Source organism: Pseudorasbora parva, chromosome 8, assembly GCF_024679245.1.
Source record: "Pseudorasbora parva isolate DD20220531a chromosome 8, ASM2467924v1, whole genome shotgun sequence".
NCBI classification, from domain to species: domain Eukaryota; kingdom Metazoa; phylum Chordata; class Actinopteri; order Cypriniformes; family Gobionidae; genus Pseudorasbora; species Pseudorasbora parva.
In genome coordinates, this window is record NC_090179.1 from 379,510 (window position 1) to 404,407 (window position 24,898).

General features: G+C 43.6%; 1 protein-coding gene and 1 long non-coding RNA gene across 3 annotated transcripts; one reads left to right on the plus strand and one right to left on the minus strand.

Moving 5' to 3' along the window:
• Positions 1-23,335, plus strand: LOC137084012 (SH2B adapter protein 2). 2 transcript variants are annotated; one of them, XM_067449900.1, is made up of 9 exons: positions 1-170; positions 5,063-5,957; positions 15,907-16,008; positions 16,134-16,225; positions 17,917-18,017; positions 18,089-18,208; positions 20,276-20,481; positions 20,638-20,803; positions 22,270-23,335. In XM_067449900.1, the coding sequence occupies exons 2-9, from the start codon at positions 5,094-5,096 to the stop codon at positions 22,527-22,529; spliced, it is 1,911 nt and encodes a 636-aa protein (XP_067306001.1). In that variant the 5' UTR covers positions 1-170; positions 5,063-5,093; the 3' UTR covers positions 22,530-23,335. The 2 variants fall into 2 exon arrangements, with proteins under 2 accessions (XP_067306001.1, XP_067306002.1); XM_067449901.1 differs by lacking the exon at positions 1-170 and adding an exon at positions 3,537-3,607.
• On the minus strand, positions 10,446-12,611 carry LOC137084944 (uncharacterized). Its single transcript, XR_010906846.1, has 3 exons — positions 12,282-12,611; positions 11,648-11,691; positions 10,446-11,481 (listed from the first exon to the last, which is right to left on the minus strand). It is a non-coding gene; the product is annotated as an uncharacterized lncRNA (long non-coding RNA).
• Positions 23,336-24,898: the final 1,563 nt, after the last annotated feature.

Sequence of the window (24,898 nt, forward strand, 5' to 3'; positions counted from 1 at the left end):
TTAAGCGCAGCTGCAGCTCGCGCTGGAGAATAGATGCGCGCTGGTCCTGTGTCCGCGTCACACACACACACACACACACCGATGGCTCCTGTAGCGACGCGACGCGATGGACTCCTCCGCGGACCGACGGATCTGGACCCGCAGCAGACGCACTGACGCGCCTAACGGAGGTGAGAATACAGGACGCGCTCGGTAACGCGCAGGAGGACGCGTCCTGAATGAACGGCCCTTCGCTATCCATCACGCGCGGCTCTAGGGCTCACTCGTGCTCGGGCGCGTTTACATGCTTTAATGCGCGGCCACTGACGACTGCTGCGAAATATGGGTCACGGTCGCTGGTTCTGGTTCCGTGTCGGTCGTGTGTGTGTGTGCGCGCGTGTGTGAGTGTGTGTTATTGATTCAGGCCTCGTGCACCGGCTTCATTCACAGAGATGCACAGCATCATGTCTCACCCACCCAATAACAGCGAATAACCGTCATTATCATCACACACACACACACACACACACACACACACACACACACAGGGGCCCTAGACCAGGTCATAAAACACTTGCAGGAACAATCAAGAAGATAGTTCAGTGGTTGAAATGCTCTTTTCCACCTTTTGGGCAATAAATAGGAGGTTTAAATCAGCCGGAGATAACCCGAAAATGTGAAATCTTCACATATGAAGATATTTTATATTAAACCTGAGAGATTCCTGTTATTCAGCCAAAGCTCTGACGCTTCATGAAGAGATGGTCAGATAAATCCATATGAATGGAGGGGTCATCCCAATCCGCAGAATTATACTATACTCTTAAAGTATGACGTGCACCCTCTTGAGTGTGTAGCCTTATCTTTAACGGACAGCTCTGCATCCTGTCATTGCCCTGTCAATCATCATCACAGTCACAATCCTCCATATTCAGGGTCATTTCCGACCGCATCGGAGATTAATGCTGGTCTGCCAGTCGTGGAGACTCATTTTAAATATAATAATGCATTTAAAAGTTAATGGCCAAACATATCAAAAGTTCTCAGTGCTGCTGCAGGTGAAATAAAATGTGAATAACACTAAATATTAGGTTAGACACTGATTATTAATCACTCATACCCCTTTATCCACTTAACCGTCGGACTCGCACATCCACCATGCTTGTAGTTTTTTAACACTTTTTACCTGTATTTGTAGTTCTAATCGAATCCTCATCCAATGAGCAATGGGTTGTGAGCACTATCAGCCGTCAATAATTGTATCTATTAAAGCTTAAAAATTACACAACTTGATTCCCTAAAATAGCTTGTGCAATTCTACACTCTTTTTTTTTTTTTACCTCATTAAGGATACGTGGAACCATGAATATGCTAATGAGCCCCGCCTCCACTCACTCAGCTCAGAGATCCACTCGCTCAATGATATGCTAAAGACCCACCGACAGCAGTCATAGTTAATGATATGCTAAAGACCCACCGACAGCAGTCATAGCTAATGATATGCTAAAGACCCACCGACAGCAGTCATAGCTAATGATATGCTAAAGACCCACCGACAGCAGTCATCGTTAATGATATGCTAAAGCTCCGCCCACAGCAGTCATAGTTAATGATATGCTAAAGCCCCTCCCACAGCAGTCATAGTTAATGATATGCTAAAGACCCACCAACAGCAGTCATAGTTAATGATATGCTAAAGACCCACCGACAGCAGTCATAGTTAATGATATGCTAAAGCTCCGCCCACAGCAGTCATAGTTAATGATATGCTAAAGCTCCGCCCACAGCAGTCATAGTTAATGATATGCTAAAGCCCCTCCCACAGCAGTCATAGTTAATGATATGCTAAAGCTCCACCCACAGCAGTAATGATATGCTAAAGCTCCGCCCACAGCAGTCGTAGTTAATGATATGCTAAAGACCCACCGACAGCAGTCATAGTTAATGATATGCTAAAGACCCACCGACAGCAGTCATAGTTAATGATATGCTAAAGCTCCGCCCACAGCAGTCATAGTTAATGATATGCTAAAGCTCCGCCCACAGCAGTCATAGTTAATGATATGCTAAAGCACCGCCCACAGCAGTCATAGTTAATGATATGCTAAAGCTCCGCCCACAGCAGTCATAGTTAATGATATGCTAAAGCTCCGCCCACAGCAGTCATAGTTAATGATATGCTAAAGCTCCGCCCACAGCAGTCATAGTTAATGATATGCTAAAGCACCGCCCACAGCAGTCATAGCTAATGATATGCTAAAGCTCCGCCCACAGCAGTCATAGTTAATGATATGCTAAAGCTCCGCCCACAGCAGTCATAGTTAATGATATGCTAAAGCTCCGCCCACAGCAGTCATAGTTAATGATATGCTAAAGCACCGCCCACAGCAGTCATAGCTAATGATATGCTAAAGCTCCGCCCACAGCAGTCATAGTTAATGATATGCTAAAGCTCCGCCCACAGCAGTCATAGTTAATGATATGCTAAAGCTCCACCCACAGCAGTCATAGTTAATGATATGCTAAAGCTCCGCCCACAGCAGTCATAGTTAATGATATGCTAAAGCACCGCCCACAGCAGTCATAGTTAATTATATGCTAAAGCTCCGCCCACAGCAGTCATAGTTAATGATATGCTAAAGCACCGCCCACAGCAGTCATAGTTAATGATATGCTAAAGCTCCGCCCACAGCAGTCATAGTTAATGATATGCTAAAGCTCCGCCCACAGCAGTCATAGTTAATGATATGCTAAAGCTCCGCCCACAGCAGTCATAGTTAATGATATGCTAAAGCACCGCCCACAGCAGTCATAGCTAATGATATGCTAAAGCTCCGCCCACAGCAGTCATAGTTAATGATATGCTAAAGCTCCGCCCACAGCAGTCATAGTTAATGATATGCTAAAGCTCCACCCACAGCAGTCATAGTTAATGATATGCTAAAGCTCCGCCCACAGCAGTCATAGTTAATGATATGCTAAAGCACCGCCCACAGCAGTCATAGTTAATGATATATTTGGATTGAATATTTTGAATGAAAGCCTGTTCTGCTCCTGTGTTGGTGGAGAGCTGTGTTGTAACACACACTTGTCGTAACGCTCTTATTCTCACACAGATGCTGCTCTGTGTGTGTCTGCGCTCAGTGTCATTCACAGCTTTATGATTGGACAGTAAATCTGCTGTCTGGAGAGAAGAGTCCGCTGTGTGTCTGTGGCAGAAGAACAGGCATTAGTTGTTCATATTTTTATCTAATTGTGTTTGTGTGTGTATATGGTTGGAAACACAGACGACTAGTACAGTAAAGGCATTACAACAGTAGGGCAGAGAATAAATGTGAATAAATGTGTAGAACAAATGAATACAGATGTCATGAACATGAATAATCGTGCAGTATATCTTTCTGGTGTGTCATTATGCTGGAACGTTTCCTCAATGAATGTTGAGTAAGTGTTGCAGGCATGTCCTGTGGCAGTGTTGATATGTGGGTTTTGTTTCAAATATTGCATAAAGCACATTTCCTCTAGACGCTCAAGTACCAGCACCCGATGATAACATGTCCTGCATTGGCAGTCGTACCGTATGTTCAGATGATCATAATTAGGCTTCATTCACTGATCTGCTGGCGAGGTGAGCTGCTCAGTTTTATATGGCAGTCTGTAACAATACTGCTTCTACTTCCGTAAGTCTAATGAAAAACGATTCTCTTGCTGTTGTGAATTATGACCTCAACAAAATTATTGAAAGCCTCATTAAATCGACTTCCCCTCATTTACTGTATACAGTAAAGATGCTCATGTGTGTTTGTGATGGTTTTCCCATCACATTTGGTTGCTAAATAATGATTTATTGCTCTTAAAAACCCAAACATATTCCCTCGGTTTCACAGACAAGGTCCCAGACTAAAGGCGAGTTAATGAGTTAATGTAATGTTTTATCTAACGCTGTGTCCTAACAACAATCACAGACTGGCTTATCCACCTGGCGCTCTATTGGCAGGTTTAACACAATGACGGATAGAGAAGCGATGGGTCGTTGGTCTGATTGGTTGAAGGACTATCCAATTGCATTCAGAGTCATTTGAATTGTGCCAGTTGATCACGCCTATTGTGGTCTGATTGGTTGAAGCACTATCCAATTGCGTATGAAGTCATTTGAACTATGCCCATTGATCACGCCTCATATGGTCTGATTGGTTGAAGGACTTCAGTTGTGTTCATAGTCATTTGAACTATGCTCGTTGATCACGCAGGAGAAAATACAGTACAGACTCCCAAGACCAATGTTCAATCTTAAATTGAGCTTGGTCTGGTGATAGCCAGACTAGCGGATGACGTGAAGTGGGCGACACATTTGCTGCGAACGCGTGACATTCACCTCAATCACGTCTTTCACGAAAGTGTAAAAATTAAGCCAATGAGTGATAAGCTTATTGACACGTCTGGTTTGACCGGTTATCCAACCGGGCACCCATCATCCTCAAGAAGCGTCTGTCAAGTAAACTAGAGCGAATGTTCGCCTCAGGTTTGGTGTAAAGATACACCATAAGGCATGTTTATAAGAACTACTTAAATGCCCTAAGGTCTTTAACTAAGGTCTAATCCTGTCTGTGAAACCGGGCCAATCTATAAACCTGTTCTGTTGTAGGTTATAGTTCTTGACCAGTAGGTGCCGCTGTTCCTAAACTGCTCAAATACTCTCAGGACATGATGCACACAACACATACCAAGTTTCGTTGCGATTAACCAAACCTTTGCGTTGATTCGGCTCACCGTCATCTTTCGTCATCTTCACCGTCGCTTTAGTGAGATTTAGCCTGAAGATCAGCTGAGCAAAATTTAGTGAAGATTGGATAAACAGTCCATGCAAGAGCTATCCTTGCTGTATGGAGAGAAATCTGTGAAGCAGGCTGATGTGATTTGATTGGACTGGCCAAATTTAGACTTGAAGGGGAGATTTTTCTTGCAGCATCATCAGAGTTGTGTGGAAGTTGCTCTCAGTCATTTGAGAGGCTCTTTTGTGTCACACTTCCTGTCTGACCTGTCTGTCTGTCTCTGTCTGTGTGTGTGTGTGTGTGTGTGTCAGTGGTTTGCCGGCGCATTGGCATGGCCCAGTAATGAACGGCGACGGGGCTCCCAGCAGCCCGGAGCATTCCTCCTGCACGCTGCCCGACTGGAAGGAGTTCTGTGAGCTGCACGCTCGAGCTTCCGCAACTGATTTTGCCTACAAGTTCCGGCGATTCATCAGCGAGAACCCGTGCTACGACTCGCCCGGTGCGGACGCCAGCTTTTCACAACACTTTACTCAACACTTCCTGACCTGCTTCTCTGCCGCCCTCGACCAGGCCCGAGGTCTCGGCTCTCCGGGCGACGCCGCCGCTCCTCACTACAGCATCGTGCCCTTTGTGGGCATACAGAGCTGCACGCTGCCCTTCAGCCACAGCCTCTACCAGCGCCGCAGAGAAGTGGGGGCCTCGAGCGAATCGCTGGACAGCATGGACAGCGGAGGGGGCGGAGCCAGCGGGCAGGAGCAGCACACACCCACCCGTAAGATGCCGACCGTCAGCCAGTCCAGAAGCTCGGAAGACGTGTCGCTGGGGCGCCGCAAGGCCCGCTTCAAGAAGGGCTTCTCCCTGCGCAACATGAGCCTGAGCGTGGTGGACGGGGTGAAGGAGATCTGGCACCGCAGGGCCTCCCCAGAACCCGACCCCTCGGGGGGCCAACGGAGGGCCAACGGAGCCGAGTCCATGGGGGCCGAACACTGGAGCCAGAAGCTACGGCTACCGCGGGCCTCTCAGGGCCACAAGGCGGAGCAGCTGGAGATCCAGAGGGAGGGGGCGCTGCGATACATGGTGGCCGACGACACCAACTGCATGGGGGCGGCACAGTGGCAGAAATGCAGATTACTGCTGAGGAAGACGGCCGGCACGTACCTGGACACAGGAGAGAAGTTCCAGCTAGAGTTCTACGTTCCACCGAAGGTACAACAGCTCTCTGATAAAACTCTACATGTGTGTGTGTGTGTACTTGTTTATATTACATATAGACCAGCCAGCGGCCCCCACAATATAAATGGATTTATAAACATACTAAATGGTATTTTGTTGAAAATGTAAAAATGCAGAATGTTTCCTGTGATGGGTAGGTTTAAGGGCAGGGGATGTGTGTGTGTGTGAGTGTGTGTGTGTGTGTGTGTGTGTGTGTGTGTGTGTGTGTGTGTGTGTGTGTGTGTGTGTGTGTGTGTGTGGATTAAGGGAAGAATAACAAGATAATTCTTATATAGCATAGCTCTTAAACTGGGTATTTGTGTGTGTGTGTGTGTGTGTGTGTGTGTGTGTGTGTGTGTGTGTGGATTAAGGGAAGAATAACCAGATAATTCTTATATAGCATAGCTCTTAAACTGGGTATTTGTGTGTGTGTGTGTGTGTGTGTGTGTGTGTGTGTGTGTGTGTGTGTGTGTGTGTGAGTGTGTGTGTGTGTGTGTGTGTGTGTGTGTGTGAGCCTGTTTATGTGGTTTATGAGGACACAAATTTGTATAACTACATGGGTATTACACTGGTATTACTCTATAAATGTGGTTTATGAGGACATATCAAATGTCCTCATAATTCAAATGGCCTTAAAAACATACTAAATGATGTTTTTTTGAGAAAGTAAAAATGCAGAATGTTTCCTGTGATGGGTAGGTTTAGGGGCAGTGTGTGTGTGTGTGTGTGTGATGGGTAGGTTTAGGGGCAGGGGCAGTGTAAGGGGATAGAAAATACGGTTTGTACAGTATAAAAACCATTACGCCTATGGAGAGTCCCTGTAAACCACATAGACCAACATGTGTGTGTGTGTGTGTGTGTGTGGAGTAAGGAAAGAATAACCAGATCATTCTTATATAGCATAGCTCTTAAACTGGGCATTTTTGTCAAATATTTGATTCATTCAAGTCCTGGTCCTCTATACCTAGGGCCCTATCATTTCTTCACATCCAGCTCCTCAGTGTTTAAATATCAAATGCACTGGTGCATCTGTTCCCCCATCAGAGAGTGTGTGTGTGTGTGTGTTCCCCCATGGGCGTCTGGTCTAAACCAGGTGTGTTCAGGAGCATTGTTGGAGCGTTGCTATTGTGAGGAACTGAAAACCACGGACCATTGACCAACACACACCTGCTCTAAAGTCAATAGTGCAGTATTTCTGTGTTATTTAAAGAGTGTGTTAGTAATATGAGCCTATAGGCGGTGCACAACACACACACACACACCATGGGCGTCGGAACCATTGTGTGTGGGCGAGACAAGACCCACTCACTTTTATCGTCACTAATTCCGCATTTCTGTTTACCTGCCCCTAACCGTGAAACACTTATTATTAAACACATGTTAAACGCTTTATTTCCCCATCTCTAATATTTTCTCAATTTTTATTGAAAGTAAATGCCTTTCCGATCTGATATGTGATGGGAAAGGAAGTAGAGAGAGTGTGGCAAAAGGCGGATTCGAACCTCTGATCGATTAGCGTCAAAACTTGAAGCCATGCGTCTCTTACCCCTACTCTATAGCCACGGTAGGTAACTCAGTGATTTCTGTAATTTGGTCTGGCCCAGTCAATCGTTTAGTTAGCGGCACTTTTTCTGTCTGGACACGGAGCATAATGAACATGCAACTTGTTCATTATCATTACTTGTGAAACTGTTGATTTATATGGCAGTTAAATGAATATTGTCTTATGGCATAGGCGAGGGATATGGCCTCAAACGCACCATAATGCAGGAAATCACATCTACAAAATTTTTTTTTTTTTTTTGACAGAGACAGCAGTGTTTTAAAGAGGCTTCACACCTTATTTAGTCTATTCTGTGGACTGGGATTATGTAAATGACTTACACTATGGTTATGATTTGGAACCTTGCAGATCTTTTTAATGTTCATACAGCAACGTTACACACTAACTAAAGTTGAAGAAGTTAAAAAGCATAAAATGACCGCTGTAATATCGCTGGAATGATCTTAAACTCTAGTGGCAGTGTTTCTTTAGGCTGATGGCAAACCCTTGTGTGCTCTTACTGCTGAAGTAATGCTAGCAGAAGAGATATTCATCAGGCAACTCTTCATTATCTGAAGACCTTTGATTCTGCTTGGCATGAGGACACCCGCTGGGAAGGTTTATTCTTCTAACTCTGGGTTAATCACACATAAGATGGCCTGGTGAATGAACAGATGAACCACACATGTCAGGAGTAATGTTTTCTTCAGATCCGGCCCCTTAAAATCCTACTCCACAGTTTGCTTTGGGTTCAGAGGAGATTTTGAGAAGCTGTTCTCAGAGCAATTTGAGTCCCTCAAGACGGTACTAATAACTTCCTCTTCCTGAGCGCACTAAAGGCTGGGTAAAAATAGAGGCTGAGTAAGTATCCTTGCTAGCTACGGTGTAAACAGTCTGTGTTTGAGCTCCTGTGTGTCTCTATGAGACCTCAGCATATCACCATTGTGCAGAGATCAGGGTATTTTCAGGCAGGACAGATCATGCTCTGCTCCGGTCACAACATCCTGTTTCCTTCCCCATAAGACCAGGGCCTGTGTCCTTAAAGCTTCTAAGAATCCTCTCAGAAGGCTCCCAATTTACCTTAAAATGTCTTATCTGTAACTCTGAGTTGGAAAATGAGCCTATTTTCAGAAATAGTGGTGCATTCCTTTAAGGCTCTTAAAGTCCTTGTCCATACTCAAGTTCAAGTTCAAGTTCAAGAGTTTTATTTGTCACATACACAGTTATACAGAATACAACCGGCAGTGAAATGTAAACAGGTCCGCTCCATGGACAGCAAATAACAATTAACAAAAAAAGCACAATAAATTATAAAATAGGGATAGGATAAAATAAGAATAGGATAAGGTGCTATATATATACATATGTAGAATTATGAATAAATCAAGTAAAAGAAATAAGAGATGTGGAATAAAATAAGTGAGATAAAGTAAACTGGAGACAATAAAAATAAATCTGTGGATAACAGAAGTGCAGGAGTGTAATGTGCAAACAGCATTATAATGAGTAGTTACATGAAACACAAGAATAAAGTGCAGTGCAATATCAGTATGTGAGTTTGTTAATACTGAAGTGAGGTGAAGTCACATGTTGTTAAGTGACAGCGTTCAGGAGTCTGATGGCCTGTGGGAAGAAACTCCTCCTGAGTCTCTCAGTTTTGGCCATCAGGCTACGGAAGCGCTTACCAGAAGGCAGCCGGGTGAAGTGTGGGTTGGCCGGGTGATTAATGTCCTTGATGATTTTTGTAGCTCTGCATCGTTTGATGTAGATGTCCTGCAGAGACGGGAGAGCTGACCCTGAGATGCGCTCGGACAAGCGCACCACTCTTTGCAGGGCTTTGCAGTCGTGACTGGTGCTGTTACCATACCACGCTGTGATGCACTGAGTTAGTAAACTTTCTATCGCCCCTGAATAGAAAGTTTTCAGGATAGCTGGTGAGACCCGGAATTTCCTCAGCTGGCGCAGTAACACTTCAGTAACTTCAGTAACACGCAGTACACTGAGTAACACTCAGCTCCTAACACTTTTGGACATTAAGAGCTCTTTTAACCTGTTAAGCTGATTTCTAAATTTTGAAAAAATCCTAAGAAATGTATACTCAGACTAAAACAAATACAGTTTGTGAATCCTTTGCACTAAAAGCATAATTATGGTCTCATTTGAAAGCAGACACCTGGCAGTTTACTGTAAAGTCAAAATGATAATATTTTTTATAATAAAAAAAGCTATAATAAGCTTCAAAGTTTTGTAAAGTTATTAGAAATTTATTTGTATGAAATATCTTTATGAAAATAAAATTGAAGTGGGCCTTGGAGAAATCTAGAAATGCACTACAGCTAAAGCCACAAGTCTGACCATGTTATATTTCAGATCTGAAGATGATCAGTCTAAAACTCTGAATTTTATTAAACGTTTTACAAGATCGTTTCATGTGATTTTATTTTGAGATATCTCTGAAATATCAACTGATGTTTATTGCCACATCTTCTCAGCTTTCATTCTCTATTTTGCCTCTATTGTTTAGAGGTGCAAACTGCCCCATTCAGTTTGTCTCCCCAACACATATTCACACTTCTGCGGACTGGTTATGGCTCTAATTATTATTCTTTTGTCTGCATTATAATTACTAACGATTCTCTATTCAAACTGTTCTATTCAAACCTCATTTCTAAATCAAACCTCTCACTTTACCCTCACTGAGACTCCCCACATGGAAAGAACCTATATAAACATATATGTTTTAATATAGGATTTGATATAGGTTTTTAATATATGTGACATATATAAAATTGGCCGTTTTCCTATATTATATGCACATATATGCACCTATATGTTCACCTACACTGTAAAAAAATGAATTACAGTATATTAATGTTAATTATAATTTATTAAACTGTGGAAAAACGGATCAATTATGTTAAATTACACATAAAACATTAAATTTTCAATCAAATTTATTTTACAAACCTGCTGTCCATCTACAGTAATTTACTTTTAAAATATATGTTTTCTATGTACAATAACTAAGATATTATTTATAAAAATGCAGTAAGCACATCAATTCAAAAACATGTTTGCATATTTACAGTATTAATATTTATTTGAACAGAACCACTCACAACTTCAACCTCTAAATTAAGTAGGCCTACTTGTACATAAATAGCAACCTTTACAGCCAATTTCTGTTAAATTTACAAAATATTGTACAGAAACTGCACATTTACATTATTAGTCATTTTACATAACACATATGTCAAGTTACTTCAGTTGTAGGAAATACAAGCTTAGTATATAATTTAGAATATGCAAAAATATCTACATTAAAAGACAATTATCTTTCTATTTTTATACTGTCACATTGCAGTTATTATTTTATACATGTACAATTAAATTTTATCCAAAGCAACTTACAAATGAAGAGTATGGAAGCAGCAATAAGTGCAGTGACAATTTTTAGTTAGTCTAGCAGTTTTGTTAAACAGAAAAGAGCTAGTTTTATGGGTCATGTGTTCACAAAAGAATGCATCTTTAGTGGTCTCCTGAAAATGGCTGGAGTTAGTCAGGTTATTCCACCAGCATGGAACAGTCCAGATAAAGGTCTGTGAAAGTGATTTTGTGCCTCTTTGGGATGGCACCACAATGCGCCATTTGCCTTCACAGCGCAAGTCTTCACAGTGCATCAGCAAACACTGATGCCAGTGGCTGGAACATGAGCTTGGATGAGTTGTGTAGCATGTTTCGATAGGAATGGCCTGATCATCCCAATGCTGTACAAGGAAAATCTAAAGATCGGGCAGTTCTAGCAATGTGGTCTGTGAAGATTAACTGATCAGTTATAACACAAAGGTAGGGCTGGCTGAAACCACGAGCACTTCCGTCTTGGCGAGGTTGAGTTGAAGGTAAAGGTCATCCAGGTGAAGGTCGGAAATTTCCATCAAGCAGGCTGAGATGCGAGCAGCTACGGCTGATCATCCGCTGGAATGAAGGGTAGAGAGCTGTGTCAGGATAGCAGTGATAGGAAAAGCCATGTTTCTGAATTATTCTAGTTGCAATTATAACAAAATACTATTCAAAACAGCTGCATGATAAGATGCAAACAAAGCATTTGTTGAATGAGAAGAACAGTGCCCTTATTCCACACCTGCAATGCTCACCTGCTGTAGACCTCCAGTCTTTCCACAGGACCTGAAATCACACAAAAAAGCATTAAAAAATAATACAAATAAAAAAATAGGACTATTACATGAATTAAAACATGCCAGCATGTTTTACTGAGACCAAAAACCTCAACCTAATGTGATCTGGAAGCTGAGCTAAATTTACAGTATTTATAATTAAAGTAAAATTATATTACTTTGACTTAACGTTAGCTGCATCATATAACTCTCTAGGGGTGTAACGTAACTGTCCAATCATCTGGATCGATGATAATATAATATATTTTCATTTTTCCAGAGCTATATATATATATATATATATATAGGTCTATAGTTAATCGATAACGTTAGTTCATTGTTTCAAAAGATATAATGACGGTAACATAACTACCACATACAACCTTTCAAACTTTATGAATAGCTAAGTTAATCTTTCTTGGTTAAACAGATGGAAAATTGAAAGAGGCCTGAACTGCTATAATTTTCAGTGTTTTAAGTTACTCTCAACGCCAGTTATGTGACTGAACAACGATTAGAAATGTTAACAACAGCTTTAAAACAACCAACAACATCAATGTGCAGCCACCCGATATAAATATCATAGAATGAGACTCTTACCTCAGCCCAGTGATCGGTTGATATGATGGCCGCTGCTTGTCAAAAGTCGCTGTAGTTGCCGAGACATTCTCGCTGAAATGGCGCGTTATTTTTCCTCACATAGTTCCGAGATCCTGCTCACGGCTGCTCAAATCCAGTTAATCTCACGACTTCACGAGTGTAGCTTAGCCTAATATAAAATCAAATCACCCGCTCTAACATCACTGTAACGTTACCTCTCCGCAAACTGTTGTGGGCGTGACTAACGGAAAATTAACCGGCAGCAAATTTGAAACTGCGTCACGCGCGCGCGCATGCAAGCACACGCACACACACACACACACACACAGCTGCATTTGCAACAGGATTTGGAAACCCATCAAATGTACATGAATAGATGTGGTTAGGACATTTAGGGGAGAATTAGTCAGTGCAAAAAATTATCAAAATTAGCTTCTTTTTTTTGTTTGCAAGGTTAAAGGTTAAAAGATTAGTAGCTACAATCCAATTTATAGTTAGACTAATATGTATAGGCCTAATGTACAAATACTATTATTTAGCCTAAAACAACTCACTAACCAACACATTATCTTAAATGGTAAGTAAAACATGTTGAATGACTGCTGATTTCTGTAGTTAAACATTCGTTTACTTTTTTCTAATTTTACAGAAAAAAATCTGTAAAATATTAATCACACTTTTATGTAGGCTAAAATTACATATTATTCTGTAAAAATCCATCTTAAAAAAAAAAAAAAACAGATGTAATAGGCTACCAGAATACAAGCAATTCCTGTAAATTTAATAGTCGAAATTTAAATTACAGCGAATATCTGTAAAACACCAGGCATTTCTTGTACAATGAAAAAACAGGAAAATTCTGTAAAAACAAAAAACAAAACAAATAATACAGACCATAACCTGTAAAATTACATTGAGCTATGACCGGATCCTGCCATAAGCTGAGACATATCTTGTATATATGGCTTATATGTGGATATAAAGAAGCAATACAGGAGACCTATATGGCCTGATATGCACATATATGCACCTCAATTTTACCTATATGTGGAATATATATGTGCATATATGCAGCATTCATATTATCATATATGTACATATATGCAGCATACATATTATATATGTGCATATATGCAGCATACATATTGACATATATGTGCATATATGCAGCATACATATTGACATATATGTGCATATATGCAGCATATATGTACATATAAACTGCATATATGTTTCATATATGCGCATATATCCTCATATAGGTTCTTTCCATGTGGGTCTATTGAATGCATTTCGTCCAAATAAGCATTTCAGTAGTTTTACATTTAGAAAATGTTCATAAAAATAAAGTATTTACTCAGTGGCAGGTGCATCTAGGGCAAGCTAGCATGTTAGCTTAGCACACCAGCAAAACAACAATTTATACGATTAAAATCATGTTTTATTCAAAACTTGCTTCATATCACTTTATATTTTATATGTAGAGTGTTTTATATAACAATATGTGATCTCATGTAGCTTCGGGTCAAAAAATCTGACAGAAAATATACAATGCTAAAAGCTATGTGGAATAGCATTGCATTATAAATATCATCTATTATGAAACCACCCAACATGGCATAAAGAACACAGACCAACCATATATTGCCGCGATTGTGTGTTTATTGTCTTAAAACGTGTCTATCTGCATAAAATAGCCATCTGACGATCGCTAGAAAGCAGCTTTGGTCATGTCAGATACTTCCTGAATGTCACATAGTGTGTCTGTTCTTCATCTATGCATAGGGGAGTGAATTTTCAGTAGTACAGCTTTCCAGCGCCCTCCGGCTGCCAGAATGAATTGAAAACACAGCATATCACAGTCTACTGCTCTCATAATCACACATCCGCGGATTTTGGATAAAGATTGAATAAATAATACTTCTCTGTATAGAAATTTGACTCAAACATGTGAGAATCTATCAATATTTCTCCACATCTGCACACATTTGAAGTAAAAGCCTTGAGGGAAGTTGTTTTGTCGAGTGTCTTCATGACGACCAGAGAAGAGTTTTTTATGAATGGGAGCAAATGACGCGCATATTACAATCAAAAGGTAGCGACGCCCAAGATCATATTCATAACTCCTGGCACATATTAACACATTACGGTCATTATAAGACTTTGAGAATAAAACAGAGGTAACAAAATTAGACTTTAGTCTTAGATCTTTTTAATGATGTATAGTTTGTCAAGGTAATTACTTACATCTGATAGTAATTTTGAGCTAATTTAAGCAAAGAGAGTTTCAGCACGTCCTCGTCCTCGTGACGCTTATCAGGTTAAGGGTTAAGATGCTTTCTGAATACTCTCTTCCTTCCTTTGCGGCCGTCATGGGTGCAGAGGTGCAATGATATCACACAGTGCCTGAAATTAGGAGAACTTCCATCAAGCTGCCAACCTGCTTGCACAGAGATCGTGCTGGGGACTATTATCATTGCGCCGCTGCACCCATGGGACAGCAGCACACTTCCCTGATTATTACGCAGGAAGGAGAGAATAGTTCCTAGCCGGTCTATAAAATCACAACTTTTAATTTCCTTTAGTCTTAGTCTTAGTGCTCGATGTAACTATACACATCACAACATGTAAAGAGGAGAATGTTGGCGTTATTTTGTCCCTTATTGAGCAGTAGATGGAGCCGCTACCTCCAGTCTTTGTGCTAAGCTAGGCTAGCAGTGAGTGCGTCAGAGTTATGGGATGCACGGAGATGAGAATGGTGTGTATGGACTCATTAACTCTGTGGGATACGGTGACTAAGATAAAGTCCCATAAACTCAGCGTGTTCCTTTAAACTGCAGTTCATCGACTGGCCACTAGAGACTCTCATTGAGCCTCATGTTAAAATGCCCAACTTTACAGCAGAATAAAACATGTTCACAGTCTGGGATAAATTGTGGTTTTGTCTATACGGCTAATTTTGCCCTTCATTACGACTGTAAGGGGATGAATTTTATCTATAACTCATTTGTTTACATTATATAAAGCCTTAAAGGTCTGCATAATTAAGGGCGTGGTTACTTTGAGTGACAGGTGGAATGCTGTTTGTCTGCTATCTGTTAGTCATCACGTCACATAAGCTCCGCCCACATCAGCTCAGCTCCGCCCACGCCCCGCCTCTTCGTCCATTTTCTGTTATCCGGTCATGACATGTTGCCAAGATGGCGACGGCCAGCTCGTCTCTATTTAACGCTTCAGAACGGCTCTTCAGAATCCTATGGGTGACGTCACGGACAGGACACTACTATTACTACACTATTACTACACTACACAGACACTAATATTGCTTTACAGTCTATGCTCTAAACTGTCTCTCTGAAAGTGTCTCTCTGAAAGGGCACTCGCAACTAAATCAAATTTCCTTTTTTTCAGCAAAAGTGTAAAAAAATTGCTGTCAAGTTTGATTTCATGAAAAATAGAAACTTTTGTTCTGGAAAAATATAAGATGTTAAAATAGTTATAGTTCATACCTGTGGCAGCTGGCAGGGTCAGTGAAAAGTGTGTGTGTGTGTGTGTATATGTGTGTGTGTGCGTGCGTGTGTGTGTGTGTTGTAATTTCATTGACTGTGTTGATATGTGTTTGTAGTCGTCTAAACCCAAAGTGAGCGTCCCTCTGTCTGCTATCGTGGAGGTGAGGACCACCATGCCTCTGGAGATGCCTGACAAAGACAACACGTTTGTGCTGAAGGTACCGTCCATCACCTCATACTCTCACACACACACACACACACACACACATCATGTGTGTAACTGTTCTCTGGGTCTAGAGCTGTGTGTTCAGTTCAGACTGTGGTGTTGTCTTCTGGGTTGCAGGTAGAAAACGGTGCGGAGTATATTTTGGAGACCATCGACTCTCTGCAGAAGAACTCGTGGGTCGCAGACATCCAGGACTGCATAGACCCCGGGTAAAGGGATGTCTTTATTTGGGCTTGTCTCTTACTTTGAGTAAGAAAATCACTGAACTGCATTTAAAGGGAATACACTTACACATTACATCCAAATCACGGGACACAATCACACAAGGAAACGAGATGCACACTGACTCTTTGGGTAACACTTTACAATACGGCTGCACTAATATGCATTAATTCATGCTTAACTAATGCACAGATAATCATGAGTTAATGTATTACTAATGGTGAACTAACCCATTTATTAATGATCACTACATCAGCAGTAGACACGCCTCTAAAAGAGCCGTTATGAAATGTCTGGTGTGATGATAAAACGAACAGTGAACCGTTGAAACGTTTGCCTATATCGCAGGGCCTCAGCACAACACACACCTGAACAATAACAACTCAAATTCAGCTTCCTTTTTATCAAAAAATATTGACAAGACAACCAGCAAAAAATGTACCATGCTTCGTCTCGTGGTGCCGTCTGATATTATATTCTTTACAAATAGTGACAACTTTGCTGCAGATTAGACACACCAGCTTTACATTCATAAAACCAGGTAGGATGCATGCACAGATGTCTTCCCATTCTTCTTTATATGCCCTGTTTTCGCTGTTAACTTTCCTCTTTAGACTCTCAGATAGCGCTATCTGTTAACATCACTCTGCACTCGATACATTTAGTAAAATAAATGCAGTTTAGTACGCAAGGATGCCAAGGAATAATTCTGAGTGTAAAGGTATGCTAAGTGACGTCAAAAGTTATTGACAGTACAAAACAGTGTAGGTTTCTCGGTGTCTCTTTAGTTGGGCGCTTGGCCATTGACTTTGGTTGAATGAATTCTCTTTCAGCAATATTTGTTCTTTAAATCATTATTGTCAACGACGCTCCTGACTGTACTGACACACCCTTTGGAATCAGTGACTGACCGCTGGATTTGGTCATATACTAGGGCTGTAACGATACACCAAACCCACGATTCGGTTCGTATCACGATTTTTGACCCACGGTACGATACAAACCTCGATATGGGGGGGACAAAACAGTTTTATTCTGTACAGTATTCTGTAGCCTATTTTGCCATCAATACCAGATATCTGTATGGTCAATAGGCTACTGCCGACGTTTTCTTTGCGGTACCAATAGGCAATATATATTTAACATGACGTATAGGGCCTCCTGGACATCAATACCAACAGAAGCGCCCCTCGTCAGACACGCTTCTGGTGTGCAAAGAAAGAGAAAATGCCACGCAGCCGCCCCGCGGATGACACGCAACAGAAACGCCACGCTCACACCACATTGCCAGCCGGTTGGGGAAGCTTCTTGAAACACTTACGGCAAATTGTGTGGGTCTTGTCAACTACACGATTGCCATCCTTGTTCTCCACCGGGTAGCTGAAATGTTGCCATACTGCTGACTTAAAAGTTGTACCTGGACAGGAAGGATAATTCTGGGAGTTGGAAGGGGTGTGTCGCGATTCTGCCTTCTCACATCGCGATACAGGTTCGTGGACCTGCGTATTGCGATTTCGATTTCATATCGCATATCGTTACAGCCCTATCATATACTGAACGAGTTCCCAAATGAGCATGAATGTACTTCAGCACTTAGGTCCCATTGAAGGAGCTCTTCTCATAACTCGTTGTATTGAACAGATTGCTTATGATTATGGTTTAATTTGGCCTTATCCAGGGACAGTGGCGATGACATTGAGCTGGCGTCGTGTGTTCTCGGCCAGCCGCCCCAAGACTTCCCGCTGGTGTCCTCCTGCAGCTGCGAGCTGCTGTGTGACGGTACGTCTGCTCATCTGACGCTCTGCTGGAGGCTGGGGGACTTGTGCTCATGTTGTGGATGTGTTGTTCAGGTTCTCATCGGGGCTCCATCGCTGCGGATCCGCTGACGGCCATCACCCAGCATCCCTCACATGTGCCATTAGAGCGATTCCTGCAGTCGCCGGAGGCCCAGAGCACTGACACGCCCTCAGGTACACACTCACCATTCCTTAAAACAGACTCACACTGTGGCAGAAGTTACTGCAAACACACAACCTACGAGTTAGAGAGCAGTTCACACAGTCTGAGCGACTAGAGAGGAGAAATGCAAATATCATCTCATGAAAATATTGCTTTGTTGTTGGTTCCTAGAAAGGTGCAGTATGCGATTTCTCAAAATTGTTGTTGAACACTGTTGATAAAGGAAATCATGCCAAACTTTCTCCGCCCCCAAAATGCGCAAACACGCAATGCAAGAGTGCTTTGTGGAAATAAAGTGAAGATGACTGACAAACAACAAGGAAGCACAGAAACAGAACATGCAGGACAGGAGTATATAAAAGCACCCGCTGCGACTCATGTGGAGCAGAAACTCCAGTGCTTGAAAAATGTTCTAATATTAACACAAGTCCTGAAGATTGTGTCTGATCATAACTCTTTATTTTCCAGTGATATTCCTCTTTCTCTTGATGTCTCTCAGCCATCTCTCTTTCTACAGTCTGTCTTCGAATCTCCCCCTTGCTCAGCTTTAGTGATGTCCGGTCGCCTTAGGTTAGGGTGAGGGTTAGGGTTCACTGATTGACTCACTGACCGCCTACTGCTGATTGGCTCACTCTCTCTCCTCCCCCATCATGAGTGGACACACCCCCTACTGCTGATTGGCTCACTCTCTCTCCTCCCCCATCATGAGTGGACACATCCCCTACTGCTGATTGGCCCACTATCTCTCCTCCCCCATCATGAGTGACACACCCCCTACTGCTGATTGGCTCACTCTCTCTCCTCCCCCATCATGAGTGACACGCCCCTACTGCTGATTGGCTCACTCTCTCTCCTCCCCATCACAAGTGACACGCCCCCTACTGTTGATTGGCCTACTATCTCACCTCCCCATCATTAGTGACACACCCCCTACTGCTGATTGGCTTACTCTTTCCCCTTCCCCATCATGAGTGACACGCCCCCTACTGCTGATTGGCTCACTCTGTCCTCCCCCATCATGAGTGACACGCCCCCTACTGCTGATTGGCTCACTCTTTCTCCTCCCCCATCATGAGTGACACACCCCCTACTGCTGATTGGATCACTCTCTCTCCTCCCCCATCGCAAGTGACTAGCCCCCTACTGCTGATTGGCTCACTCTCTCTCCTCCCCCATCATGAGTGACACGCCCTCTACTGCTGATTGGCTCACTCTCTCTCCTCCCCCATCATGAGTGACACGCCCTCTACTGCTGATTGGCTCACTCTCTCTCCTCCCCCATCATGAGTGACACGCCCCCTACTGCTGATTGGTCCACTATCTCTCCTCCCCCATCATGAGTGACACGCCCCCTACTGCTGATTGGCCCACTATCTCTTCTCCCCATCATGAGTGACACGCCCCCTACTGCTGATTGGCCCACTATCTCTCCTCCCCCATCATGAGTGACACGCCCCCTACTGCTGATTGGTCCACTATCTCTCCTCCCCCATCATGAGTGACACGCCCCCTACTGCTGATTGGCCCACTATCTCTCCTCCCCATCATGAGTGACACGCCCCCTACTGCTGATTGGCTCACTCTCTCTCCTCCCCCATCATGAGTGACACGCCCTCTACTGCTGATTGGCCCACTATCTCTCCTCCCCATCATGAGTGGACACGCCCCCTACTGCTGATTGGCTCACTCTCTCTCCTCCCCCATCATGAGTGGACACGCCCCCTACTGCTGATTGGCTCACTCTTTCAACTCCCCCATCATGAGTGACACGCCCCCTACTGCTGATTGGCTCACTCTCTCTCCTCCCCCATCATGAGTGGACACATCCCCTACTGCTGATTGGCTCACTCTTTCACCTCCCCCATCATGAGTGGACACATCCCCTACTGCTGATTGGCTACAAGTTTGTTGTGGCACTCGGTCCGATCCGCTTTCTCCAGCATTTCTCATAAATGCACCTTTAAAGCCAGCAGGTTTGGGGGAAGTGCTGAGCTGATTTTCCCAGCTTTGTCTTCAGACTTTAAACACGTGGCAGCCTGACTGTGGAAACACACACTCTTATTGCTTCTGTCCTTCAGGAAGTCCAGGTGAGGCGCAGAGGGAGGTGGAAGGAGATGCCAGTTTGTCGGGTTACCCATGGTTCCACGGGACTCTGTCGCGGGTTCGGGCGGCCCAGCTGGTTCTGGCCGGAGGAGCGCGCAGCCACGGCCTGTTTGTGATCCGCCAGAGCGAGACGCGGCCTGGAGAATACGTCCTCACCTTCAACTTCCAGGGCAAAGCCAAGGTGAGCCCTCATGGGGTCACGACCCCTGACCCCTCACCTGACTTCCTGCAAGAACTGCTGTGCTGCTTTAGTCATTGATTTGGTAATGAATAGTTTGTGTGGTGCTGATATTGCGGACTGTGAGAGGCTGATGTGTGTCTGTGGTGTGTTTGGCAGCACCTGCGGCTGTCTGTGAATGACAGCGGTCAGTGCCACGTGCATCACCTGTGGTTCCAGACGGTGTCCGACATGCTGCGGCACTTCCACGCGCACCCCATCCCTCTGGAGTCCGGCGGCTCCACCGACATCACGCTGCGCTCATACGTGCAGCGCTCGCACACAGGTACCACAGAACCAGTCCAACTGGTCAATAGGTCTCAGGTCTCCGGTCAAAACCAGCCCACTGGAGGCCCGGTTCAAACATGTAAGGCGTAACTCCACTACTGACATTGACAGTGCGTAACATTCTCCAGTTTTGTTGTTGCTGTAGTATCTGAAGCATGTTCAGGCTCCGCCCTCTTCTGCAAAGGGGCGGGGAGTAGCAGCTCATTTGCATTTAAAGGAACACTCAACTTTTTTTGAAAATGGGCTCATTTTCCAAGTCCCTTAGAGGTAAACAGTTGAGTTTTACCGTTTATGAATCCATTCAGCCGATCTCTGTATCTGGCGGCAGCACCTTTTAAAATAGCTTGGCATACATCATTAAATCAGATTAGATCATTAGCATCGCGCTCAGAAATGACCAAAGACTTTATTTTTTCAAAGATAATATTTTTCCTATTTAAAACTGGACTCTTCTGTAGTTATCATGTACTAAAACCAACGAAAAATTAAAAGTTGCAATTTTTAGACCATTCCTGCAGAGATCACGGAGATTATGCAGCACCTGAAAGTAGTCCTCAGATAGGTAACTTCCAATGTGACTGGTACTAAGTTTGTGTAGTTGCAGATAATGCACTTTTACGGCTGTAAATCTGTGATTATTATGCAGGGATGGGAAAACAGTTCCTAGTCTGTTTAAGGCTTAAAAAAATCGCAACTTTTAATTTTTCATTGGACTTCGTACACAATGTCACTATAGAAGAGTCAAGTTTTAAATAGGAAAAATATTGAAAGTCTTTGGTCATTTTTTTTAGCACGATGCTAATGGTCTGATATGATTCAATGATGTATGCTAAGCTATGCTACAAGTGCTAATGTCAGATACAGAGATCGGCTGAAGGGATTCAAAAACGGTAAAGCTCAACTGTTTAACTCTAAGGGACTTGGGAAATGAGCCTATTTAGGAAGACTGTTTCTTCAAAGGGACACAATAAAAATAGCATGTTTTTGCTCACCCCTAAATAGGGCCAAAATTCACAAGCTTAAATGAATTATCTGTGGAGTATCTTGAGCTGAAACTTCACACACACATTCCGGACACTGTTAACACAGCTTGTGAAGGGGCATAATAGATCCCCTTCAACACCTAACACCTGAAACCCAAGACATCTGTAAAGACCAGAAAATCTCAGACACCTCACACCAGACCAGAACAAACCATCTAGAAACCACCCACCCAGCAAATCCCTTCAGATCCTGTTATGAATCCCCAGGGTTTGGGAATGGGCGTGTAAACCTGTGGAAAAGTGGGAGAGTAGAGGGTTGGAAGAGGGGAGACGACAACCAATAAAACACAGATGTACACGGTCATTATACAGACACATGAATGTTAAAATATGAGCACGGAGAGACACGGGAGACACTTTCCTGAAGGTCAGGTTTGAGCTGTGGTTTGACTTGTGTCCGTGTGTGTGTGTGTGTGTGCAGAGGCTCCTCTGGTCCCAGCTGGCCCTGCCGTGTGTCGGGCAGAAGCGGCCCAGTCGACCCCTCAGCTGTCCGGAGCTCCCTCAGATGCGGCTCTGTCCTCCAGCTCGTCCTCATCGCCGATGGCCCAGCCGGCCTTAGGCCTCCACAGCCGCAGCAGCAGTGCGGAGAGACTCCTGGAGCCCAACACCAGCGAAGACTACACCGACAGCGAAGGCTCGCGCAGGGCCAGAGCCGTGGAGAACCAGTACTCCTTCTACTGACGCCACACACACGCAGAGCCGAGCGGAAGAAGCACACTTCAGTGCTTCTGATCTGATCAAGACTACAGTACATAATGATGAGCAGAAGAGACGCTGTCAGGAACACTGATCAGGCTTAAACCCAAACCTTTGATCAGTAGTGTGTATTGGATCTTCACTTCATTGACCAACACACACACCACTGGAAGTGAAGAAGCGGCCGTCTGAGAGCTGGTGTGTGTGTGATCCATCACACTCATGTGGAGGCTCCTGTCGAGGGAGTGTTTGACCGTCTCTGACACACACACACACACATACACATCATCGTTCTGCAGGAGAAGAGCATCCATAACCTGGATTCTGCAGACGAACGAATGGTTTAAGATGGGATTATTCTGGAGCTGTGCGGCTCCCTTGTGTCTGTCACACTCTATGTTAATCATATTTTAATTATGTTCACACGTGTTCTTCTAATATCTGTCGTATAGGGCACTGTTAGATGTTCTTCTTCTGTTGATTTATACAGTAGAGTTGAGTGTGAAATGTGGCGTTTGTCATCACTCGTCTATGATCGTCCTGCACATCACTATACTTTAAGACAGGGGTCCCCAATCTCAGTCCTGGAGGGCCACTGTCCTGCTGAGTTTAGCTCCAACCCCAATCAAACACACCTGAACCCGCTAATCAAGGCCTATAAAGATTTCGGGAGGAAGTGAGGTCAGCTTCCTGTCCTGATGTGTGGAGCTGATTTTAATCCCGTCTGTGGACTTCTACCGCATTCTTCCCATCATCCATACAATGAATAAAATCACGACCTTCAGAATATTCCCGGTGACTGCACGTCTGCTTGAGTGTGTGTGTGTGTGTTCCCCCGAGGCGTTGCGCTCATGAATCTGTGTGTGTGGTGTGTGTGTGTGTGTGCTGTCTGGATGCCTCATCCTCTGTTGTGGATGACAGAAGCACAGTGGCATGTCCTTCAGCTGGACCAGGATCAGTCATATACTTTCCACGCCGCAGTCATGCTCCACATGCAAGCATTTGCTAAATATAGGTTTGAGAACATTTGGCATAAACTACACATATCACTGCAGCTGTAGAGGTCATAGTGCATTCTGTCCATGCGATAACTGATAATAATGGAAAAACTGGCCAATAACTGATTCATTGGCAGATTTTAACATCATAAATGAAAGCCAAACCAAAGAATACTCTTAACATGTCATGTAAATAACTGCAAAACATCACAGGGACTTCATTAAACTATGTAGTCATTGTTTTATCTCTCAGTGTTTAAAATCCTCCACAATTTGGAGGATGGATGGATGGGCAGATGGATGGGTGGATGATAGATGGATGGATGGGAGATGAATGGGTGGATGGATGGATGGATGGATGGATGGATGAGTGATCGATGGACAGATGGATGGATAAGTGATGGATGAGTGATAGATGGTTGGGTGGATGGATGAGTGGATGGATGGATGAGTGGATGGATGGTTGGGTGGATGGTTGGGTGGATGGATGGATGAGTGGATGGATGGTTGGGTGGATGGATGAGTGGATGGATGGTTGGGTGGATGGATGGATGGATGGATGGATGGATGGATGGATGGATGGATGGATGGATGAGTGGATGGGGGGGTCACTGGAGGTCACTGTGCTTCTCATCCACAGCTCCATCTGTCTCTGTCTGCTGAAGCTTTAGGGCTGAAGAACTGAACCCCAATCACAGAGGACCGCTGAGTGTCCTTTAAACTCTGCATCTGAGGAGAATTTATGATGGACATCCTGTCACACTGATGCAAAATAACACACTTCTGTCTGTGTGTGTGTGTGTGAGAGAGTGTGAGAGAGAGAGCACAGTATACAGATCACTGGAATCAACACACCCGCTGACCACGGGCGGACCGTGCACTACTGATGTCATTATCTGAGTGTGTGTGTGTATTTCCTTCCACACACACACAGGCTGATACTCGTGCCAATCCTCATCCTCCTCATCCTCAGTGATGGCTGTGCTGTAGTGTGTTCTTGAGTCACTGTCTTTTGCTGAGTTATGATTTCATATCTCGTCTTCTGCTGGGTTATGATTCATATCTCGTCTTCTGCTGGGTTATGATTTCATATCTCGTCTTCTGCTGGGTTATGATTTCATATCTCGTCTTCTGCTGGGTTATGATTTCATATCTCGTCTTCTGCTGGGTTATGATTCATATCTCGTCTTCTGCTGGGTTATGATTCATATCTCGTCTTCTGCTGGGTTATGATTCATATCTCGTCTTTTGCTGAGTTATGATTCCATATCTCGTCTTTTGCTGAGTTATGATTTCATATCTCGTCTTCTGCTGGGTTATGATTTCATATCGTCTTCTGCTGGGTTATGATTCATA

Bases quoted from the DNA above. Each gene is read 5' to 3' on its own strand.
- LOC137084012 (XM_067449900.1), top strand. From the start codon at position 5,094: ATGAACGGCGACGGGGCTCCCAGCAGCCCGGAGCATTCCTCCTGCACG. The intron at 5,958-15,906 runs GTACAACAGCTC...ATGTGTTTGTAG, and splicing joins AGTTCTACGTTCCACCGAAG to TCGTCTAAACCCAAAGTGAG. The intron at 20,482-20,637 runs GTGAGCCCTCAT...TGTGTTTGGCAG, and splicing joins ACTTCCAGGGCAAAGCCAAG to CACCTGCGGCTGTCTGTGAA.